This window comes from Bacillus rossius, chromosome 1 (assembly GCF_032445375.1).
Source record: "Bacillus rossius redtenbacheri isolate Brsri chromosome 1, Brsri_v3, whole genome shotgun sequence".
In the NCBI taxonomy this organism is placed as follows: domain Eukaryota; kingdom Metazoa; phylum Arthropoda; class Insecta; order Phasmatodea; family Bacillidae; genus Bacillus; species Bacillus rossius.
In genome coordinates this window covers 362,924,576-362,945,357 of record NC_086330.1, presented here as the reverse complement: position 1 = coordinate 362,945,357, position 20,782 = coordinate 362,924,576, and the positions used below count along the sequence as shown (strand labels likewise).

Sequence of the window (20,782 nt, the reverse complement as noted above, 5' to 3'; positions counted from 1 at the left end):
CCTACCAAAGAGTCTGTACAGTTGTAAGACTGTACTTTCTTAATTATTCCCCCCTCCTCCTCCATGCCATTGAGCGCCCCACTCCTGAAAGTTTCACTTTCGGTTTTTCGTTATACTCTCACCAACAAATGGAAATAATTTGAAAGCAAACAGCCAGAAAAGTGGTTCTAGTCCCCAAAACACACACACACACAAACACCCTACCAATTAAATTCTGCGTATGCTCCTGGCTCCTGAGTCATTGCCTCGAAGTACCTGATTGGCTGTAAAGAGGTTTCACTTCAAGAACAAAACACTTGTTGGCTCTGACCTGTGGTGGCATCGCTGGTTCCTCCTCGTTCTTCGCCGGTGCCTGGTTGGTGGTGCTGGTGATTCCGGTCGTCGCGGCGGTCTCTTCAGCAGACTCCTCGGCAGTCCTGGGGCTGGCGGGCGGGGCGGTGGTCGTCCCGTTGCCAGGGGCGCCACCGGACGCCTGCGCCGTGGTGTTGGCAGCAGTGGGCCGCGCCTCCGGGGAGGCAGCGCTCACCTCGGCCGGCGTCGGCGTCGTCTGGCTGGCGTTCGCTGGGGCGTCTCTCGTCGCCTTCGTCTCGTTCGCCGCCTTCCTGTTGGCAACAGACCACTCCAGGTTAGCTTTCAACACTGCAAAGTTCCCGCCCAGTAGCGGAAACACAATTCCTTCTTTCGGGAGAAAAAATATGTACTGGAGTGATTATAAATACAGGTGGTAAAGTAAAAAATTCAATCAAATATTAATAAGAACGTGTATAGCAAATTAGTTATATAATTTAGTCAAATAATCGAGACGAATATTTAATTAATGAAAATATTTTAATTTATTATTTTTAATTATTCATTAAATTAAGATATAATACAAATAAATTATTCATACGGGAACATAATCTAACAAACACGGCCAGTAGACTACTACACCTTCCACAGACACACCCTGTCAGTCAGGGACGTCGGATTGTTTTCATGAGTGGGGGAGCGAAAAGATGTATCACACTTACCACAGTCCTAGAGCAGGGGTCCGGGGGCCCTCCCCCAGAAAAATTTGGAATTTTAGATGCAAAATTGTGCTATTTAATGAATTTCCGAAACAAAATATGAAATATACCATTCCAAGAATTTGATGACGTAGTATGTATTAAATATGGATTAAAATCATCAATAAATAAATTCAATCATAAATTTGATTTTCTAATCAATGTGATCACCAATACAATGTTTGTAACTACTGGTTGAGAAAAATACTACTAGGACCAAACATTTATTCTGGGAAAAGGAGGGGGGCGACTCGCCCCTGCTTTCCCCCCCCCCCCCCCCCCCCCCCCTGTTCTGACGTTCCTGCTGCCAGTGACAATGAAAGCTAGGTACCAGACAACATAACCTCAACCAGGGAACATAATCTTACATATAAATACAGTTGAAGAGTTTATAGACACAATTTCTATTTCTAATATTCACAATAAATAAATGTTTTTAATGACTAGGCCGGTGTTCAATATCAATCACTAAGTATAAGATTTTAAAGAATATTTATATAATTTTTATTTGTAGGTAGGTATGTAACCATTTTTTCATAACATGCCTAATGAAAGTAAAAATTAAAAAAATAGAAATTTGAAAATGTGTATTTTAAAAAATTACATTACTATTGACATTATCATGGGTGTAGAACCCTGAAGGGGGGGGGGGGGGGGGGGGGGGGTTGTCTAGGGGGCCCTTAAAGGAAAGAATAAATAATAAAAAAATTAAAAATGATTTGTTGGTGACCGAAAATAACCCGCGGATTTATTTCACGACAGGCTATAAAATAAACACGTTTACCTTCACGCTGCTTCTGTGATTGAACCACATTTTACCTGAAGGGCTCTGAGCCAATGGAAAACCCTCAATAAAAAATAGTAGCGAATCACAAGTAGGTGACAGTTCTCAACAAGCCTATGAACAGACGGCAATGTATTGTGGAGTCTATCCAAGAATTAAATAAAAATAAGAATTTGTCCAGTTCCTTATAATTATGTACTTGAATCTTAGCCCATCGCGAAATGATTCTGCGAAATCTTCCGGTCTCCACTTATAATTGTACATTTTTTTAGTGCTACAAAATTGTGTGATTTTTTTAATTAGGTATATAAAACCACAGTTCAGATAATGATTTTTGAAAAACGTCAGAAATGCGTTTAAAAAATACTTTTTAAGGGGTTGAAAAATTCGTACTCCACATTTATCTAGGAGGTATCACATATCCACCCAAACCCTCCGCTGCCATTGCAGAACGCAGGACATGCAGGCATTTTTGTACGTTATGTAGAGTTTAATACAATTTATTGGCATTACGACATTGCAGTTTTGCAGTGCTTATCATGGGAAAAATTCATAAATGCAAAATAAATAAAAATGAAAACATAAACCCACAGAAAACAAGCCTAAATCAGCTGATGTAAACAGATAAACCCAACAATGTTCAGTCTGTCTGTGCCTGATGACGGGAACATTTGCCAGTTCCCGAAACGTCGCAACTGTTTTGTCATTGGAAACCTAGGTACTGTGTTCTTCTGTGCTGTCATTACATACGTGTTTAGTTTCATCGTTGGGTCCATCTGTTCGCTGTGTCGTCCAGGTTTGTTGTCTGTCTGTATTTACTGTCATTGTTGATACTGTTCGTCGTCGTTAGCCCACTGTATTCGCCAGTGCTGCTGTTAATTTTTTTCTAAACTAAATACCTTCCATGGAATTCTCGTGCTGCCTGATATTTAAGTTTGAACGTGTTTGTCTGTGCTGCCGTCGTGTGGTCCACAATACCGGTTTGACATCAGCTGATCCAGGCTTGTTTTCTGTGGGTTTATGTTCTCATTTGCATTTATGAATTTTTTTTTTTTCCCGTGACAAAGAGTGGAAAAACTGCAATTGTGTAGGTATGTCCAAAAGATTGCATTAAATCAAAATTCCCCACTGCGTGAATCATTTAAGGAACGTATATGTCGAGTTTGTGGAGGAGATGATAAATCGGCAACTTGTTAAAAAAAAAAAAAAAGCCTTGCGCCGCGGCGCTTGCGAGTACTTACGAGACCGCAGAGGTGTTGTTGTTGTTGTTGTTGTTGTTGTTGTTGTTGGAGTCCTCCTGGTGCGTGGTGCCCGGGTCCAGCACTCGGGGGCTGTCCACCCTGTCCGTCAGGTTGGTCGCCTGCTCGGGGTCGGCGCGGCGCGTGCTCAGCTCGGGAACCGGCGCCACCACGCCGCCTGGCTGCGGCCAGAGGAACAACAGCGCTGACGCTCGCTGGTGCTTCTAGCGCGGTGTCGACTCTAGGCGCGCAGTCTTGTAGCCGTGCACAGGGCGACTGTGAGGTTACGTGGCGGAGAAATGCGCGTGTAACGCAAGGCCCTTGGGTGTCTTCAAGATTCTTTGCATGAAGTTTCATTTCTAAAAAAAATAATTATTAAAACAAGCGGCGTTTTAGGAATATCCACTATCCTAAAAAAATATAGCTTGAAAACGGAATCCGGAAACAAACACTCATCCGCCCTCAGCGTATTCAAATGCTTTTCGTGAACAGATTTCTTGAACCATTTTAAAATTACGTGGTTTATTTCGGACTACTTCTTGGCTTCACGTCAACGGGGAAGATTGTACGCGTGACTATCATCTTCAAGGGTGATTAACAATGGTGATGTTAACCACATTTCAAGATGGCTGCAACGAGGCATGCCGAAACGTCGGTCACACCATATTTTCCACGGGCGAGGCCTCGATTCAGAAGCCAAGATGTAGTTACGGACACACATTGGCCACATAAGCGTACGCTCTAAGAATTTTTTTTTGTTGGTTCACTGTACATTCATTTTTTTTTAAATGGAACATATATATTCTTTTAAAATTACAGGTATTTCTAAAATTATACTTCACATGAAAACAACTGTATCCCTACAAAATAGTGTTCGCCATAATTCTGGATTCGGATTTTTACCTGGACATACATGCTTTTTGTTGTCCTAGTACCTCCAATAGTTAGAAGTTATTTGTAAACCGTCCCGTGAATAGCTTTCCAGTATTAACTGCGCACGTAATAAGCATGATACAACAAAATAAAGTAAAATTGTTGAATATTTACCTATCTTTTCCACGAATAAAAAAATTATACTTGAATGAAACACCAATTAAAATATAAAATTATTCGCCAATTTTCGTAAGATACTCAGTATTATCTCGAAAAACGTGTTTCAAATGAACAATGTTACAATAATAATCTTTCTTGCAGTATTTCAAACAATTTATTGGCAATTGGTTTCCAAAAGGTTCTTTTGTGAAAGTACAGAAATTATTTTTCTGTGTGTAGTTGATAGTTGGAATTTCTATTTTGTGATCAGTGATCATTGCCTCACACATTTTCTTTAACGCTGTAAAAATACAGAGTTTTGCTGCGTAAGTAAGTGCGTGTCTAAGTGCCACTTCGTATAGTATTCGTGTCTGACTGGCGCGCGCATAACTCAGCTCTCACGCGATACCTTCTGTAGGGGTTCGCAAGCGAGCGTTCTCATTGCAACAGAGTACGGAAGGGTTGCTTCGTCTCATATTCCTAAAATGTTATTCCCATAACAAAAAAAAAATGTATTTTCCATGCCTAAATTTTTTTTTCCAGAGCTAACAATTTTACGAGTGTAAGAATACAGGTCCGGAGGGCTAGCCCAGTTAATTTAGTGCAGTTTATATATATATATATAATTTATTATTTAAATTACAGCAATCGAAATGTCTGTCCAAAAATTAATCACACCTTCGTAATTTTATATATATATATATATTTATATTCTATAAATTACAGCAATCGAAATGTCCGTCCAAAAATTAATCACACCTTCGTAATTCCACTCTAATTATCTTCCCCACTGTAGCTCGGCTTGACAGTGGCTCTCCTTACTGCCCGTGTCTTATCTCGCGCCTCTGTCCCAACACACTGCCTCGCACTACTCACTAGTCTGTACCGCGACACCGTCCCAGACACACCAGTCTCCGCACACGACGCCCGCTCGTCGCCCGCTATCGCTCGCCAAGGGGTCGTTCACCCCCCCCCCCCCCCTTTTTTTTCACCAGCTTCCCACCCCGTCCGCTGTCACCGCTCCGTCATCTGCCATCCGGTGTGTGTGTGTGTGTGTGTGTGGGGGGGAGGGGGGGGGGGAATTTAAAGTGTGCGGAGACCAGAAAACCGAAGTTCCTGTAAGTCGCTCTGTGCGCAAATATGTTTCAAGGTGAACCCCCCACCACGTTTGTTAGAATCGCTTGGCTCGACGGGCGGTGTGAGTGTTCTTGCGGGATAATTCGGCACACTGAGCCTGAAAGTTTACTTTAGGGCGAATTTCATTGTGCAAGGCTTAATTTATTTTTACGTATTAATGCACTGCGGGGGGGGGGGGGATATAAAAAAAACTCCCTGCCAGTTAGACGTGTTGTTTTTGTGCTTGTGAGTGTGCTGCAATGCAAGTGTTTTAAATTAACCTAAGGTATTTTCCTAAACATATACCACCCTTGCCTTCTACATAGCATTTATGTTTTCCTGACGTAACATATACCTTCATTGCCTTCTACATAGCATTTATGTTTTCCTAACCTAACATAAACCTCCCTTGCCTTCTACATAGCATTTATGTTTTCCTAACCTAACATATACCTTAATTGCCTTCTACATAGCATTTATGTTTTTCTGACCTAACTATACAATATTTCCCTGGCTAAACACAGCACACTAGTCGGTGATTGTTGTGCAGGTTATAACTCGCAGGCTTGCCGACGCCGGCTGCTCTTGAAGACTCACCTCGTCGCCGTCGCTGTCGGCCTTGTGCAGGAAGGTCCGGTTGACGGCGGCGCCGCTCAGCATGTCGGGAACCTCGGGCCCCGCCCCCACCGCCGCCGGCGCCGCCGCCGGTCTGTCCGCGCCGCCGCCGGACGTCTCGTCGTCCCGCTCAGTGTCCCTGGCGCCCGGGGGCGAGGCGCCTGCCCAACACAACACACACTCCGCTCCACAAACAATCGATACTTCACCATCGATACATCCTAGCTCGGTGCTGCCACCTGTGGCGGATGGCGCGAACCAAAGCTCACTAAGACCAAAGCGAAACTTTAATGGTATCAACTGTCGAAATAAAAAACCAGGTCCAAAACCCCTTTTTTTTTTATCGGAACCTATTCATTATACACTTTAAAACTGCGCTCTGCAAATCGAAAGATTCGATAGTCGACGTCTCTGCTCCGGCAGCGAATTCTAGCGGCGGGTATGGAAACTACCTGTGATTCGCGTCCAGAAATTTAGTCTGGAAAAAAAAAATACATTTGTGTATAGCCTATTTATCGCGCTCAGTATTATTTTTAAGATTTGTACGTTAAGTTTTCGTGTCCGAGTTTCGTATAAGAGTATTTGCAACAAGAAAACACATACCGAGGTTAGATGTTACGCGTCTCTGGCGAGTACTGAAACTCACATATTTTTTTTATATAGAAATACCAAATTTTTTTTTCACTAAAACCTTTACAAAATAATAAAAAAATTAAAAATTGTAAAAAAGCAGATTTTTTTTTTGCTAAGGAGACCCAAACTAGTTTTAGGTAATTACATTATAAAAGCTTACATATATCAATAACTTAATATTACATAATAAAATTATATATAATACGAGAAAAATTTCAGTATTGTGATCACCCGAAACATCGATTTTTTTTTAATCGTATCGATATAGTTCAAACGAAATATCAAAAGTCCGTTATATCCATATGTGTAAGCATTTCGCTTCCCTATCGTCTAGTAATATCCTTTATACAGTGTAGTGTGGGGTCAGGTTGTAAAACATTCTTCCGGTGCTATGCCTGTGTATTGCTTCAAGGCTGGGTTTCACACGTCATGTGGATTTTTGCTTTCATTTTCTCGTCATTAATATAAGTTAGGGGCTAGTAATTTCTGTAAATTTTACACCCTACCATTCTCGCGTATGTTATGTCAAAAATATTTTTTTTACGGACATGTACTAAGTGTAATGTAATGGCTGTAAAAATTCCCACAAGTGATAGATATTACACACACTTGCACGACATATTTAACTCACTATACATACCACATTTAGAAATATCAATTTAAAATATTTGTGAGAGAGCAACATACACTAGAGAGGTAAAGAGTTAATTGTTAATAAATAGCCGTTAACTAAAAGTAATCACGAGAAAATAAAAAAACAAAAACATCGTGTTGTAAATCCGTTGCGGCTACAACTTCCACTGCGTTTTTTTTGGGCCGAATTTTTCTTTCGACCGCACCGTACATGTCTCTCAAGTGTACACTAAGTAAACACATCAAAAATAGAACATGCAAGCAACTGATCGAGAAGAAATCACCGAGTAGAAACTGGCGACCGCTCTAGTTCAACCGCGTGTGAGAGCGATAGGTAGATCCGCGCAACGTGGTCCAAGGGTCCAAGGATGTACTCAAGGAGGGGGAGGTATATATATCACTACTCCCCCCCCCCTCCACCGGGACGAAATCCTAATAAAAATATATTACAGTAGTTAAATATAGGGGCTCCGGGGACAGTGGATTGTGGATTCAGGACCTCTGGCGTCATTTCCGGCCACCATCTTGGATTACGTCATTTCCGGTCGCCATATTTTATTACGTCATTTCCAAGAATTTTCGCAATCAAATATGGCGACCGGAAATGACGTAATCAAAGATGGTGGCCGGAAATGATGTAATCCAAGATGGCGGCCGGAAGTGACGCCAGAGGTCAAAACCATGACGTCAGAGGTCAAAGGTCACGGATCCTGAATCCTCATCTACAATCCGCTGTCCCCGGAGCCCCTATATCTAACTACTTAATACCATTCCAACAACACCATATGGAAAGAATTTGAAAGCAAACAACGGGAAAACGCGGTTGTATCCGCCCCTCCCTTCGGCCAACAGAAATCAAGTGCTTCTACGCTCCTGTTAGACGGCGGTGGCCTGGCCTTCGCACCTGCACGCCCCCCACAGCACACGGACCGACGCGCCAGATAAGATAAGGGAGTCATCAGCCGGGCGAGCGACGAGATACGCGCGTGACTTCCAGTTGGGACCGGAGTCAAGCTCGCAGTCACCCACTCGCGCATACGACTGCTCACCCTCGTGGCGTACTTGAGAAATTGGGCAATTACAATTTTTGGCCAAATAATAATTAGGGCTAAATAAGCTACGAAATTTTTTATTGCTAAAAAAATCCTAGGAAAAAAAACTTCAATCTTACAATAAAAAAAACTAACTCAATATTAAACATGAATTAATAACAACTTAACTTAATTTTCTACCCTTGCTTCGTAATGTTTTTGTTAAATTTTGATAATAAGCCTGCTAAAACATTTTTTTTTATGTGTAACATTTGGTTAGGGTAGTTTCGCGAATGGAACGGAAGTCGCATGGAACGGAAATGTGAAACCACGGTTCTTCCATCTGTGGCGGATGGGGTAAACCAAAGATCACAAAGACAAAGGTAAAATTTATCGTATCAACAAGGTGGACAGTATTTCAATAAAGTTCCTTGTCGAAAATCAGGTCCAAAACCGGAATTTGGTATTTTTTCGAGTCGTTTTCACTTTTATCGTAACCTTTTCATCATATAGTTTAAAAATTTTATATTCAAATCGAATGATTCCATAGTCGACGTAGCCGCTCCGGCAGAGAATTCTAGCAGCGGGTGCGGAAACTACGTATGATTCGCGTCCAGAAATTTCAGTAATAACGCAATTTGCGTATATGTATTATGCTCAGCATTATTTCAAAGAATACTACGATAACTTTCGTGTCCGAGTTTCTTATCACAGGTGTATTAGCAACGTGAGAACACATGAATTTTCTTGTTACCGAGGTCAGATGTTACAAGTCACATATCAGGTGAAAAAAATTATTAAACCTGACATAACGATATCCAAAATAACCTGCAAAACGCTTTTTTAAAAAAAATGGCGACGTTACTTCAAACTCAAGGCTACGTTATCGGACGTGGGGGAGGGGGGGAAACGGTGACAAACAGGTCGTGTTTTGAGATCAGGCACTGCTGACTGGACCGCGAGAAGCGCGCGGATTGGTTTTCTCACGCGCCTGCGCTCTTCGCTTGACACGTGACTTCCGGGACAAGCACACGCAAGCACGCCCCCCCCCCCCCCCCCCCCCCCCCGCGACCCTGAAGGCGGCTGTACACTCTCGGCCGAGTGCTCTCGCTGTGAGTCGCCACGAGTGAATCCTTTTTCTTTTTCAATTCAGGAACAGAAATTCCGGCTTGCTCACTGATGCGAACCCATGCATCATAATTTTTTTTTATCCTTGAATCTGTGGCTAGGGATCCCATAATGGGTTCCGCTTGATAGATTTTTCAAAGAAATTTAATCCCATCCTCATTTGACCACGACGTTATCACTGGGTACAACAGAACACAAAAACAAATCAGTCTAGAGACCTGCAAAATTCGCGGATTCATTGACCTCTAGGATAGACTCCACAGTCCTTTAAATACTCGCGGAAATGACAACCGTTCATTGGCTACTGACGCGTGAGACATCTGAACTAGGCTGTCCGTAATTCGGCACTTTCTTGGTTTAGTGTTTCCCATTGGCTCACAGTTCCCCGGATAAAATGTGGGCCAATCGCAGAAGCGGTACGATGGTGTAGTTGTTTTGATGCTAGCCTATCGCGAAATGAATCCGCGAATTTTGCATGTCTCTACAAATCACTAAGCAAAGACGGGAGCACGACTAGGAATAGAGAGAGAGAGAGTACTGGGGAGCTCTCTGTCAGACCCTCTGACTCGGGGGTGGAGGAGGGGGGGGGGGAGGGGGCAAGGGCGAGGCGAGACAGGACGAGCGCTACCATGTACACACTCGCCCTCGACCTGTCCCGACCTGTCTCGCCGAGAGTGTACAACCGCCTCGACCAAGCTGGAGGGAGCATGCAAGACTCAGGCCCGCGCCTCGACATCGAAAACATCGTCGACCCGACCCTGAGTCGTACCCAGGACTTAAGTGGGCTCTGTAGTCCCATCTCGAGATATAAATCACTGGGATAGTGCAGCAGATATTTTAAAAAAAATTGGTTGTTTGTAAAGTCGGTTTACGGACGATAGTTTAACGTGACGTCATAACAAAACATTGATGAAATGATTGCATACTTTATGAATAAAATTGAATCATTTTTATTTTAATAATGGAAGAATAAATACTTGAAATTATATTAGTAATCAGATTTTTATAATGCAAGAATAATTAACCTTTATTGCCGAAATTGTTGTTGTAATAAGCAATGAAAACCACATTAACTTTTCACTTCACTTTATAAACAGTCGAGTGGAAGAGAGATAGATGCGGCGCAAGCGTACAATGAGCCTAACGGTACACAGCGTAACGGAACAATGTGCGTAACGGGACACTTTTTCGTGCGTGCAGCCGGCGTTCATCGATTTATTAGACGTCACGTCAAAAATGTGTCTCGTGCAAGTACCCAAACAGTATTATTTAAATTATTTATTATTAAAATAAATTATGAATTTTTAAAAGATGTGTCAAACTTATAAGTGTGTTTTCCAAATAACATGTCAAATACGAGTATCGGAGGAGCATTGAGGAAACCGTCGGTAAGCGTCGCGCTTGGAGCCTTAGGGGGCGTTCAAGTGTTACGTAACGCAATTTTTGAAGATTTTTTTTTACCCTCCCACCCATGTAACTCGCCGTAACATTTTTCTGTAGCCCCCTCCCCCTTCTTAACACGTCAGCATGAGTGCTTTTATAGGCCAACAACAGTTGATGATGCAAATCTACCTCTTTTGAGGACATTACAATATAAATTCACTTTAACAACACGGACTACAGCAATGCGCTTCTGCGTACTCACTAACGAATACTGACAACGATAACAAAATAAAAATGACCTACAATACAGTCGAGGGATTCACCGTAAAACATAAATGAAAAGGGTTGCGATCTTGTGTAATTTAAATTGCCAAAATTTTAATTTAAAAAAAAAATTGGTTGTCTGCAAAGTCGGTTTACGGACGATAGTTTAACGTGACAACGTCATAACAAAACATTGATGAAATTATTGCATACTTTTATGAATAAAGATGAATCATTTTTATTGAATTATCACTATTTTGTATGGATACAACGAAGGAGTGAAATGAAATCTACAATTCAATTGATAAATTTACTTTTATTTGCACTCATTAATTCAAACATGTTTATTACTTTAACGAAGAGATTATTTTAACTATAACATTTATACATGTTTGCTATTTAACTTCTTCCAATCTGTGTTATTCTGTTAAGGATAGGACGATGATAGGAAAAGTAGGAAACGAATGGGAGTGTTTCAAGTTAAATGTGCCTCGAAAAAGTCAATCCGATGGTTGTTCCAGTCGAGTGGAAGAGAGATAGATGCGGCGCAAGCGTACAATGAGCGTAACGGGACAATGCGCGTAACGGGACATTTTTTTCGTGCGTGCAGCCGGCGTTCGTCGATTTATTAGACGTTGTCACGTCAAAACTGCGGAATGGAAACGAAACCGGAAACAGAAATGCTAATACACCCTCGGAGACAGACCCCACTCGGACAACATGGGCAGTTTTCAAATTGCGTGGTTTCTTCTGGAGCTCTGCACACCGTGTGTGTGCGCGGGTAGGCGGTGGCATTACAGGCTCGGTCTGGCCCGTCATACTAGTTACTTCATGTTACTGTCATTACTATTACTTAATCATATCATTTACATTCACCACTAAATCTCTTGCAATTATTGTGTGCCTCAACTTTCCTAAACAAATATATTTACTAAATGGTTTGACACAGAAGTAAAAACGTCATACTTATAACTAGGGACAGGAAAAATTCGCGGGTTCAATGACCTACAGGATGAACTCCATAGTTCTACGTACACTCGGTCAAATTTCACCCACTCATTGTCTGCTGTCTTGTGAGACGTCCCAACGTAGCAGCCTGGGATTCGATAAAGCTTTGGTCGGACGTTTCTCATTGGCTCAGAGTCATCCAGGTGAGTTGTGAGCCAATGGCAGAGGCAGAACTGAGGTATAACTATTTGTATTTTAGCCTACCGCGAAACGAATTCGCGAATTTTTCCGGTCTCTACTTATAACCACTTATGTAATCTTGTTTATCTTGGAAATGACAGTTTAGCGAATATCTGGTTGAGAAAACTTCTGACGCAACAACAAATTGTAATAAACGTACATAAAAGAAAATGAAGCGAGCCTGGATGGTGGGAGGGACGGGATGGGGGGATGATGCGGTTCAATGGGGGCGGTGTACGCTACCAGTGACGTCACGGCCCCGCCCCTGCGAGGGGAGGAAGGGGGGCGACCAGCGTGTCATGTCGGCCGGGCGGGTGGGCTATCGATCAGGCGCACCCGGGGATGCCAGGGGCTGTAGCCAGGTGCCTGCGATGGGAGCGGCGGATCGCAGCGGCGCGCTCCGCCGCATGGACTACGCTTCCCACACGAAACTGCCCTGACACTTAATACATGTTTACGTAAGTATATTCCACCTCCTATTAAAACGACTGATTTATTCCCCATGTAAAAAAACAATGCAAATTAATCTGCCAATACATACGTTTTAATGGAAACTTTGCCTCTCACACACCTAATCAATGTGAAACCACCTTCGTGTGAGAGTATCTCAATGTATAAACGAATCATTTAAACAGCAACTTTTAAATTTATATGGCTTTTGAAATAAGTATTTCATTTCCTTTGTAAATGCAGTTTATATGATAAACATTATTAAAAAAAAATTTTAAAAATTCTCCTTTTGGATTTATAGTGTTTCATGTCGCGCGGTTGTGCACAAGAACTGAAGGTAACATGGCCTCCAAGATTAAGGTGGTTTCCGAAGGGGTAGATTCGGAGCATTGCCGGGCTGCACGTGAACTCCGCGTGAACCACCAGGTTTTTTTTTAAATTGGTTTACTCCCCAGTTTTCTTGTCAGTTCTGCAATCGCGAGCACTGAAATCATACACGTGGTGTTACATGTCAGTTGCAGTTATAACTGGTGTGATAATTGCAATACGAGTGAATAAAAAATGTGCTCTCCTCGAGGTACGTAGGCGAAACGCCCTGAGACACCAGTCCTGAAGAACGGCGCAAGGATACACGCTGAGTTGACAACTAGTCCGGACAAAGGCACGGTTTTATTAATCTCGAATTAAAACAGAAGCAAAACTTTCATGTATGTATACTGTCTATTACTCAATATTTCCCAGACGAATAAATAATTTCAAATTGTTACCTAAACAATGTTTCTATTTTATGTAAGAACTGTGTTTCTAAAGTTTTGACTTGGCAAAATTTATTAAAATTTGTTTCTAATGTTAAAGTTTTTTTAACGAGACGGGATAGGAACTTGAATACGCCTTCTTGGGATCACTGTTTTATGGCCATCGTTCGATTTTTAAATTTTGGCCAAATATTGTAGTAGGTTAATACATATAGGAAAGTCGTCGAAAATCCGCGACGGCATGAGCTGTACCTAGCGTTGTAGGCAATGTTGATAGAAAGAGATTTTTTTAATGTTTTCTTTAATTTTAATAAATATTTAAGTATTTTATATATAATTTTGAAGCATGAATACATTTTACGAACTTTGGAGTAATCCCGGAAAAATACATAATAGCATTATTTTCACAAGAACGGTTTTTTCCTTCATAATTTAGGAAAAGCCGTGCCTAAGTCACCCATTAAAACGATCACAAATTTGAATTTCGCGCGTATGCTTACAGCTCTCGCCGCTAGGAGCGCGTCTCGTGTTTCGCACATGTTAATAGGCCAGGGTTTCCGATGCTGTATTCTACAATATATTATTTGGCTTCGTTAAAGTTTAATATACATCTTAGTGGAATGCCTGAAGTTTATAGTAGCAGGCTGCAAAAATTAGTTTTCCGTGTCAGTCAACGGCTTTAAGTATTGAAGTCATGTTTGGGAATGGCTACAAGTGTGATGATACTGTCAATAGGCACAAAGCAATGGGCTTAATAAATATATTTATTTGTGATCTCTGCTTCAGAAAGCAATTTTTCAATAATAATCGATAAAAAAATGGGCACGTGTACATATTTACGCTCGTTATAAGTTATACTTGGCGTAATAAAAAAGTAACTTTAATTTTCCATAAATAATTAATGGAATTAAAATAATAAAATTAATGTAGTGATATTATAAATACGGTTGTTAAAGAATAAATTCAATCAAATTAAAAAATAAATAAATTCTAATCAAATTAAAAAATAAATAAATTCTCAGTATTCAATATTAATATAAACATACGTATAAAATTACTTATTACATTTAGTAATATAATCAAAAAATCTAATTAATTATAAAAATTGATAAATATGCTGAATGTTTATTTTTATTTATTTATTAAATAATAATGTAATAAATTATCACGCAAAAATTATAAATACGGGATCATAACCTCACTTATATAAATACATGTGAACAAGTTTATAAAGACAATTAGGTAATATCACTAATAAACACAATCAATTATTGTTTTAATGATAAGGACCAGTATTTAATATCAATCACTAAAGTGTAACATTTAAAAGTACATATATAATTTTAATTTGCATGAAGCTTTTTTTTTCATTCTGTGAAAATTTCGATGCATGGAGCATGTGCCCCGCAAAAAAAAATTCACTTTCGTCATTTTTTCATAACGCGCCAAAAGAAGCACAACTTAAAAAAAAATTCTTAAAGGCATAAAAACCACTGCAACAAATATCGTGTTTTTATGATCTTATCTCTTCCTTTTAAACATGGTGCCTTGTATCCATGCGACAATTTAGGTGTGCAAGTACTAAACAAAAATTATCTCAGCGATCGTAAAGCGTTGAGATGTGTAGACACATCACCTCCTGAATCCTGAAGCTGCGAGGCTAAGAACAGTTCCGTAGGGAAATTTAATAAAATTCACTGTACATACGACATTGCAGTTTTGCACGGTTTGTCATCATCATTGAAAAAATTTCATGAATGCAAAATAAGAAATAAAAATTAAAACAACAACCCACAGAAAACATGCCTAAATCAGCTGATGTCAAACTTTAATCATCAGTCAGCACAGAAACTTCCGTGGTAGGAATTTAATTACGAAAAAAAAAAAAAAGTACCAAAACACAGTGGACTAACACAATGAGACATTTTCAACAAGAACAGTAAGTGCACACAGACAACAAACCTGGACGACACAGCGATGAAACTAAACAAGCATGTAACGACGACAGCACAGAAGAACACACTAGGCGTACTACGACAAAACAGTTGCCAGTTCCCGTCATCAGGCACAAACAAGACTGTCCGTAGGGAAAAAACCGCCCTATCGGGCCGTTGGTAAACTTTAATTTTTATTTTTAAATGTAACAGAAATATTCACGTAAAATCACAGATATTTTTTTTTAATTTGTACATTTTCCTTGTACGCCATCACTACAAAATAGTGTTCATAGTAATACTGGGTTCGGATTCTTACCCGGTACCTCCAAGAGTTAAAAGTTATTTGTAAAACCGTTCCCTGAACATCTTTCCAGTATTAACTACGCTCATCAATGAGCATGATGCAACAAAAAAAAAGTATTTTTTTTTTTTAATATTCGATTATATTTTCCATGGTTTTAAAAATACAATTAAAATATAAAATTATGTGCCAATTTCCGTAATAGGTACTCGGAACTACCTCGTAAAAACATATTTCATATACGCAGAATTAACCACAGCCACGTGCTGTACAAAGGGATATTTTGTAAAAGTAGAGAAATGTTTTTTCTGTTTACGGCCACAGAAGCGGAAGCTGGGCAGACGTCCAAAAGGAGGCCCCACGTTGCGGGGTCCCCTTCACCCGGCAGGCTTCCCCGAGAGAACACGCCCTTCCAGACGAAAACAAATTGGCCATTAAGCGAAGCACTCGCCCGAGTGAGATCCTCTCGCGGTAAAATATTCAGAGGAGGAGGTTTCATTAGGCGCCACTCACAAACAGGGCTCTCGTTCGAAGGCACTCGGCGGGGTCCAGCGGGGCTCCGAAACCATAAGGGCCACTGTGATGAACAGCGCAGTCCGCTGCTCGCCCTAAAGCTCGCTGCGGTACTCGCTCGATGAAATCACGCGGGCGAGTTGATTCCTAACCCTCTCGCAGTTATTCGCACATTAAAGTAATTATACAATATTTATTTTATAACTAATTATGAATTAAATACCTAATGATAAAAATTATAATATTTTTTAAATATAATTAGTATGTTTTCATTTTATAATTTGACTTCTGCAAGGAGCTAAGGGATTACATTTTGTGAATTTTTTAAGAAATTGTTTTTTCCTCCATTAAAATATGTGTCCTCTGAACATTATTCTTTTAAAGTTATTCTTTTTTTTAATATGTAAACTGTGGATCGTACAGATAAATGCTATGTGGTGCTTATATCCTGTTAACAGAAATTTTTTGCTTAATTTGTGTTTTTGTCTTTTGGGTTTTTTGTAGTTTTCTTCTACAGACATACATGCGCTTAGCAATGGCGTATGTCCAAAAGCTTACATCAAGTCATGCACTCCCATTGCACAAATCTTTCAAAGATAATAAATGCTATGAATTGGAATCTTTGAGAATAAAAAAAAAATCGTTATGCTTCGCGGATAAATTTAATTTCAGGCCAGAATCTACTCGCTCACACGTGATCAAGCCTTTCTGAAGCGCTCGTTGGTTGACAGAGAAGACACGTCCTTTGGCGTAGTTGCACGTGATTGGGTATCCACTTCTTCTCCTCGTTCGTAACTGGCTCAGGGTAGTCAAGCGCTCTGCAGTCCAATCATCAACGCGAGGGAGATGTTTTATGTGCTTCCAGTCTACTTTGCAACCCAATTAATCTGCGAAACAATCGTAGCTTGGGCTATATGTGCAGGGACCGGAAAAATTCGCGGGTTCAATGACCTGCAGGATGAACTCCATAGTTCTACGTACACTCGGTCAAATGCCACCCACTCATTGGCTGGTCTCTTGTGAGACGTCCCAACGTAGCAGCCTGTGATTCGATTAAGCTTTGGTCGGGCGTTTCTCATTGGCCCAGAGTCACCCAGGTGAGTTGTGAGCCAATACCAGAGGCAGCACTGAGGTATAACTATTTGTATTTGAGCCAATCGCGAAATGAATTCGTCAATTTTTCCGGTCTCTAGCTATATGCAATGTTGGTCCAAGCCTGACAAGAAGCATTCGGGATCAGCGCGGCTGCGTCACGACGGCAATGCCCTCCATTTTGTGACGAATGAAATTCTTCTTCGTCTCGCCCTTTCCATTAGCAAATGGAAGCGGGATGGCGCCTCCCTCGGCCGGTAGATGAGTTGGGGAGAGAGGGGAGGGCGGTTACAGGGGAGGGAGATGTATTTCAGTTGACGAAGCACCAAGGAGAACATGCCCCGACTATTCGGAGCGCCCGCCACTATTTATAACCTCGTTTCATCTGCCCCAGAGTCTCCACGCCAGCAAACTTGTCCCTTGAACTGCGTCAAACGAGATGGCTCGCCCGCGTCCCCACGTCTCGATTAGATATTTGTTTATTTGTTTTCGTTTTGCGTCCAGCTGACGGCAAAGTCGCTAGACTGGGACTCGCGTAGCGAACCCAATATGCAGAGTAATATATTCACTGGATTTTATTTGTTATAATTTGTCACACGCCCACCGAACAGCCGATGAGCCTTAAAGCCTGCCCCACACGACACCCATTTCCTTAGCAGTTTTCATGTAATTTTTATGCTAGCGCGCCTGCTCCCGTGTGGGTAACATTTCAGCACCCTTCCAAGGGGTCTGGCTCTGGGTATAAAAGTTTTCATAACAGAAGTCTTAGCCAAAACCGTAATAGAATGTGTTCTATTTTTCTGCTATACCCACGAGCTGGAGCCGTCAAGATGGCGGACCCACGTGTTGCAATATAACCCCGTATATAGTCTGTATTGTCAACATTAAGGGACGTAACAAATGTAATGGTATGCCAAATGAAACTTTATAATAGTAAAACGACTATGGAATATATTTGTTAAGCTGAAATTGCCACAGAAAGAAGTAATCGGAAATTTTAAAATACGTTATGAAAATACGTTTCATTTTATATTTCCCATTATCTCCTATTACTTTAGTAGAAGTTGCGGTAGCGTAGTGGCGAAGGGCACGATGGCAGTGGTAGAAGGGTGATTTTGAATGTGGTTCGAACCCACATCAGTCCAATTTTTTTTTAGTTTTTTTTTTTTTAAATAACAGATAATTAAATTGTACATACTGTGCTTTCTGCAAATATAAATTATTAGAATTAATTTATGATATAATATTATTAACTACATTTAGGTGTCTCAGTCCATTGATTTTATTCATAGTACTACGTACCTAGATTTATTTTTACTTTTAAAAAAGTAAAGTAAAATCACATGTTCACAAATAATTTAAACCAAAAGTTAATTTTATAATTAAAACGCCAACGTTTATTAAGAAACGAGTGTCCATAAATTAATAATGAATAAACTGATACTTCATAGCGACACACCTGTGAGGGTAAAAAAAAACATGCAAAATGTTTTTCTTCACCTAAGATTTAAATTTATTACGCGGTATGTGCGTGTTTATTTGTCTCACTGGGTTACAAAAAATATTAGTTACAATTCCTCTAATTATGTAGTTAAATATATAAGTAATCAATAAATCTTATATATAACATATATGAATCGGTAGCATTTTTTACTATTACAATGAAATTAGCTTGATTAACTGTATAATTAAATTAATATTAGAATTTAAACCGTACATAAACTACATTTAGTAAACCCAATGTCCCTTGTATCATTTAAATTTATATATTTTTAGATTTTGAAATTAACCTACAACTTAAAAATATATTTGTAATTCCAAAATTGCTCTTAATTTGTTTTTAAATACTAAACCAATTTTGTTATTTATTTGCAAATGAAAAATATAAGATAAAATATAAAATAATATTTCCGCAAGTTACATAATTTTTAACACAAACAGGTGTAACTTTCACTTTTTTTTCAGTATTTTGATAAGTTGACTTCGACAGGTTTATCCTCCCCTGATATGTTTGCTTTGGTCGGCAACTGCGTTGGCTGGTTTTCTGTTAGCATTCTAGGTATCGTGTGTATGGAGTTAAGAAATCTTTCTGCGGTTCTGCTATACAAATTTTTATGAAAATTTTTATACCCATGGGTATAACAGAAGTTATAGCAGAAAATGGGCATCGTGTGGGGTGGGCTTAAGGGCCCTAAAGAGTCAGGGGGGAGGGTGTCTGTGTTGGGAAGCCTTCATTTCACAGACGAGAGAGCCACACCTGAAGTTCCCCGAAGTTCATGCTCGCTTTTTTTCCCCCGTTCTATCTCATTGTATAAACCGGTGTGGCATTAAATTTTGCGGTCGATTAGTATAGGTTAGCTACATTATAAATACTTTAAAACATTGTGGATGGTTGGTTATATTAGGTAAGTATAGCTACATTAAAAATACTGTAAAATCATTTTATGGGTGCTTAGAAAATAAATTTTTAATATGTAGCTATCCAGGGCTAAGAAACCGTTTACATGATTTCGCAGTATCTTTAATGTAGCTATCCTAACCAAATCAACCGTCCACAATTTTTTAAAGTATTTATAATGTAGCTAACCTAACCTAATTGACCATTAGTTATCATGAGTTACAATGAACAAAAAAAACCCCGAAGATGCACGATCCGGAGTTTGGCTCTCTCGTCTGTGAAAAGAAGGCTTCCCATCTGTGTTAGTGAGTCGGGACTTGGTCGTTGCTTCTAGGCGCGGCACAGGCTCTGAGCTGGCGCGCAGTCTTCTCGGAGTGCGTGGAGTTACCGTGCGATCTGAGTAGCAGCCATATCATGTGGCGGAGAAATGAACACAAATATGTAGTAGAGCAAGTCCCTCGAGTGCTTTCAAGAATCTCTACCGAGAGTTTCCTGCATGAAAACTGTTTTTTTTTTGTTAACACGCGTTTTAACCATCTCCACTCTTCTAAAAATATATACAGTTAAAAATTGATTGTTTGTAAAGTCGGTTTACGGACGATAGTATAACGTGACAACGTCATAACAAAACATTGATGACATGATTGCATACTTTATGAATAAAATTGAATCATTTTTATTTTAATAATAAAAGAATAAATACTTGAAATTATACTAGTAATCAGATTTTTAAAATGCAAGAATAATTAACCTTTATTGCCGAAATTGTTGTTGTAATAAGCAATGAAAACCACATAAACTTTTCACTTCACTTTATAAACAGTCGAGTGGAAGAGAGATAGATGCGGCGCAAGCGTAGGTACAATGTGCGTAACGGGACACTTTTTCGTGCGTGCAGCCGGCGTTCATCGATTTATTAGACGTTGTCACGTCAAAAACAAAATACGGACACAAAACTACTCTTTCAACCTCAGCGTATTCTTAAATTATTGTCGCAAACAGGCGTTACTCCGATATCTGGAGCAGTTTACAAAGCGCGTGATTTCCTCTGAGGCTCCATACGCCGTGCGTGTGCTGAGGTAGGCGGGGGTTTTGAATGGTAGACACAAAAATGCACTAATACGTAAACATAAATACAGAAATAAGACAACGGTAGATAACAGAAGCAAGGGAATGACTACTGGCAAATTTTTCAGTATATTAATATCGGAAAGTCGTTCAACAATTACTTAGGTACAGATGCTT

General features: G+C 40.0%; 1 protein-coding gene across 1 annotated transcript in view; it reads right to left on the bottom strand.

Annotated features, from left to right (window-relative positions):
* LOC134528329 (serine/threonine-protein kinase pakG-like) overlaps positions 1-20,782 on the bottom strand; it is an 80,874-nt gene that overhangs the window by 9,578 nt on the left and 50,514 nt on the right. The window contains exons 2-4 of the mRNA XM_063361865.1: positions 5,814-5,992; positions 3,072-3,250; positions 311-602 (exon numbers count right to left, since the gene is read on the bottom strand). Of these exons, the coding sequence (XP_063217935.1) occupies positions 311-602; positions 3,072-3,250; positions 5,814-5,992 (650 nt within the window). The remainder of the gene's footprint in view (positions 1-310; positions 603-3,071; positions 3,251-5,813; positions 5,993-20,782) is intronic.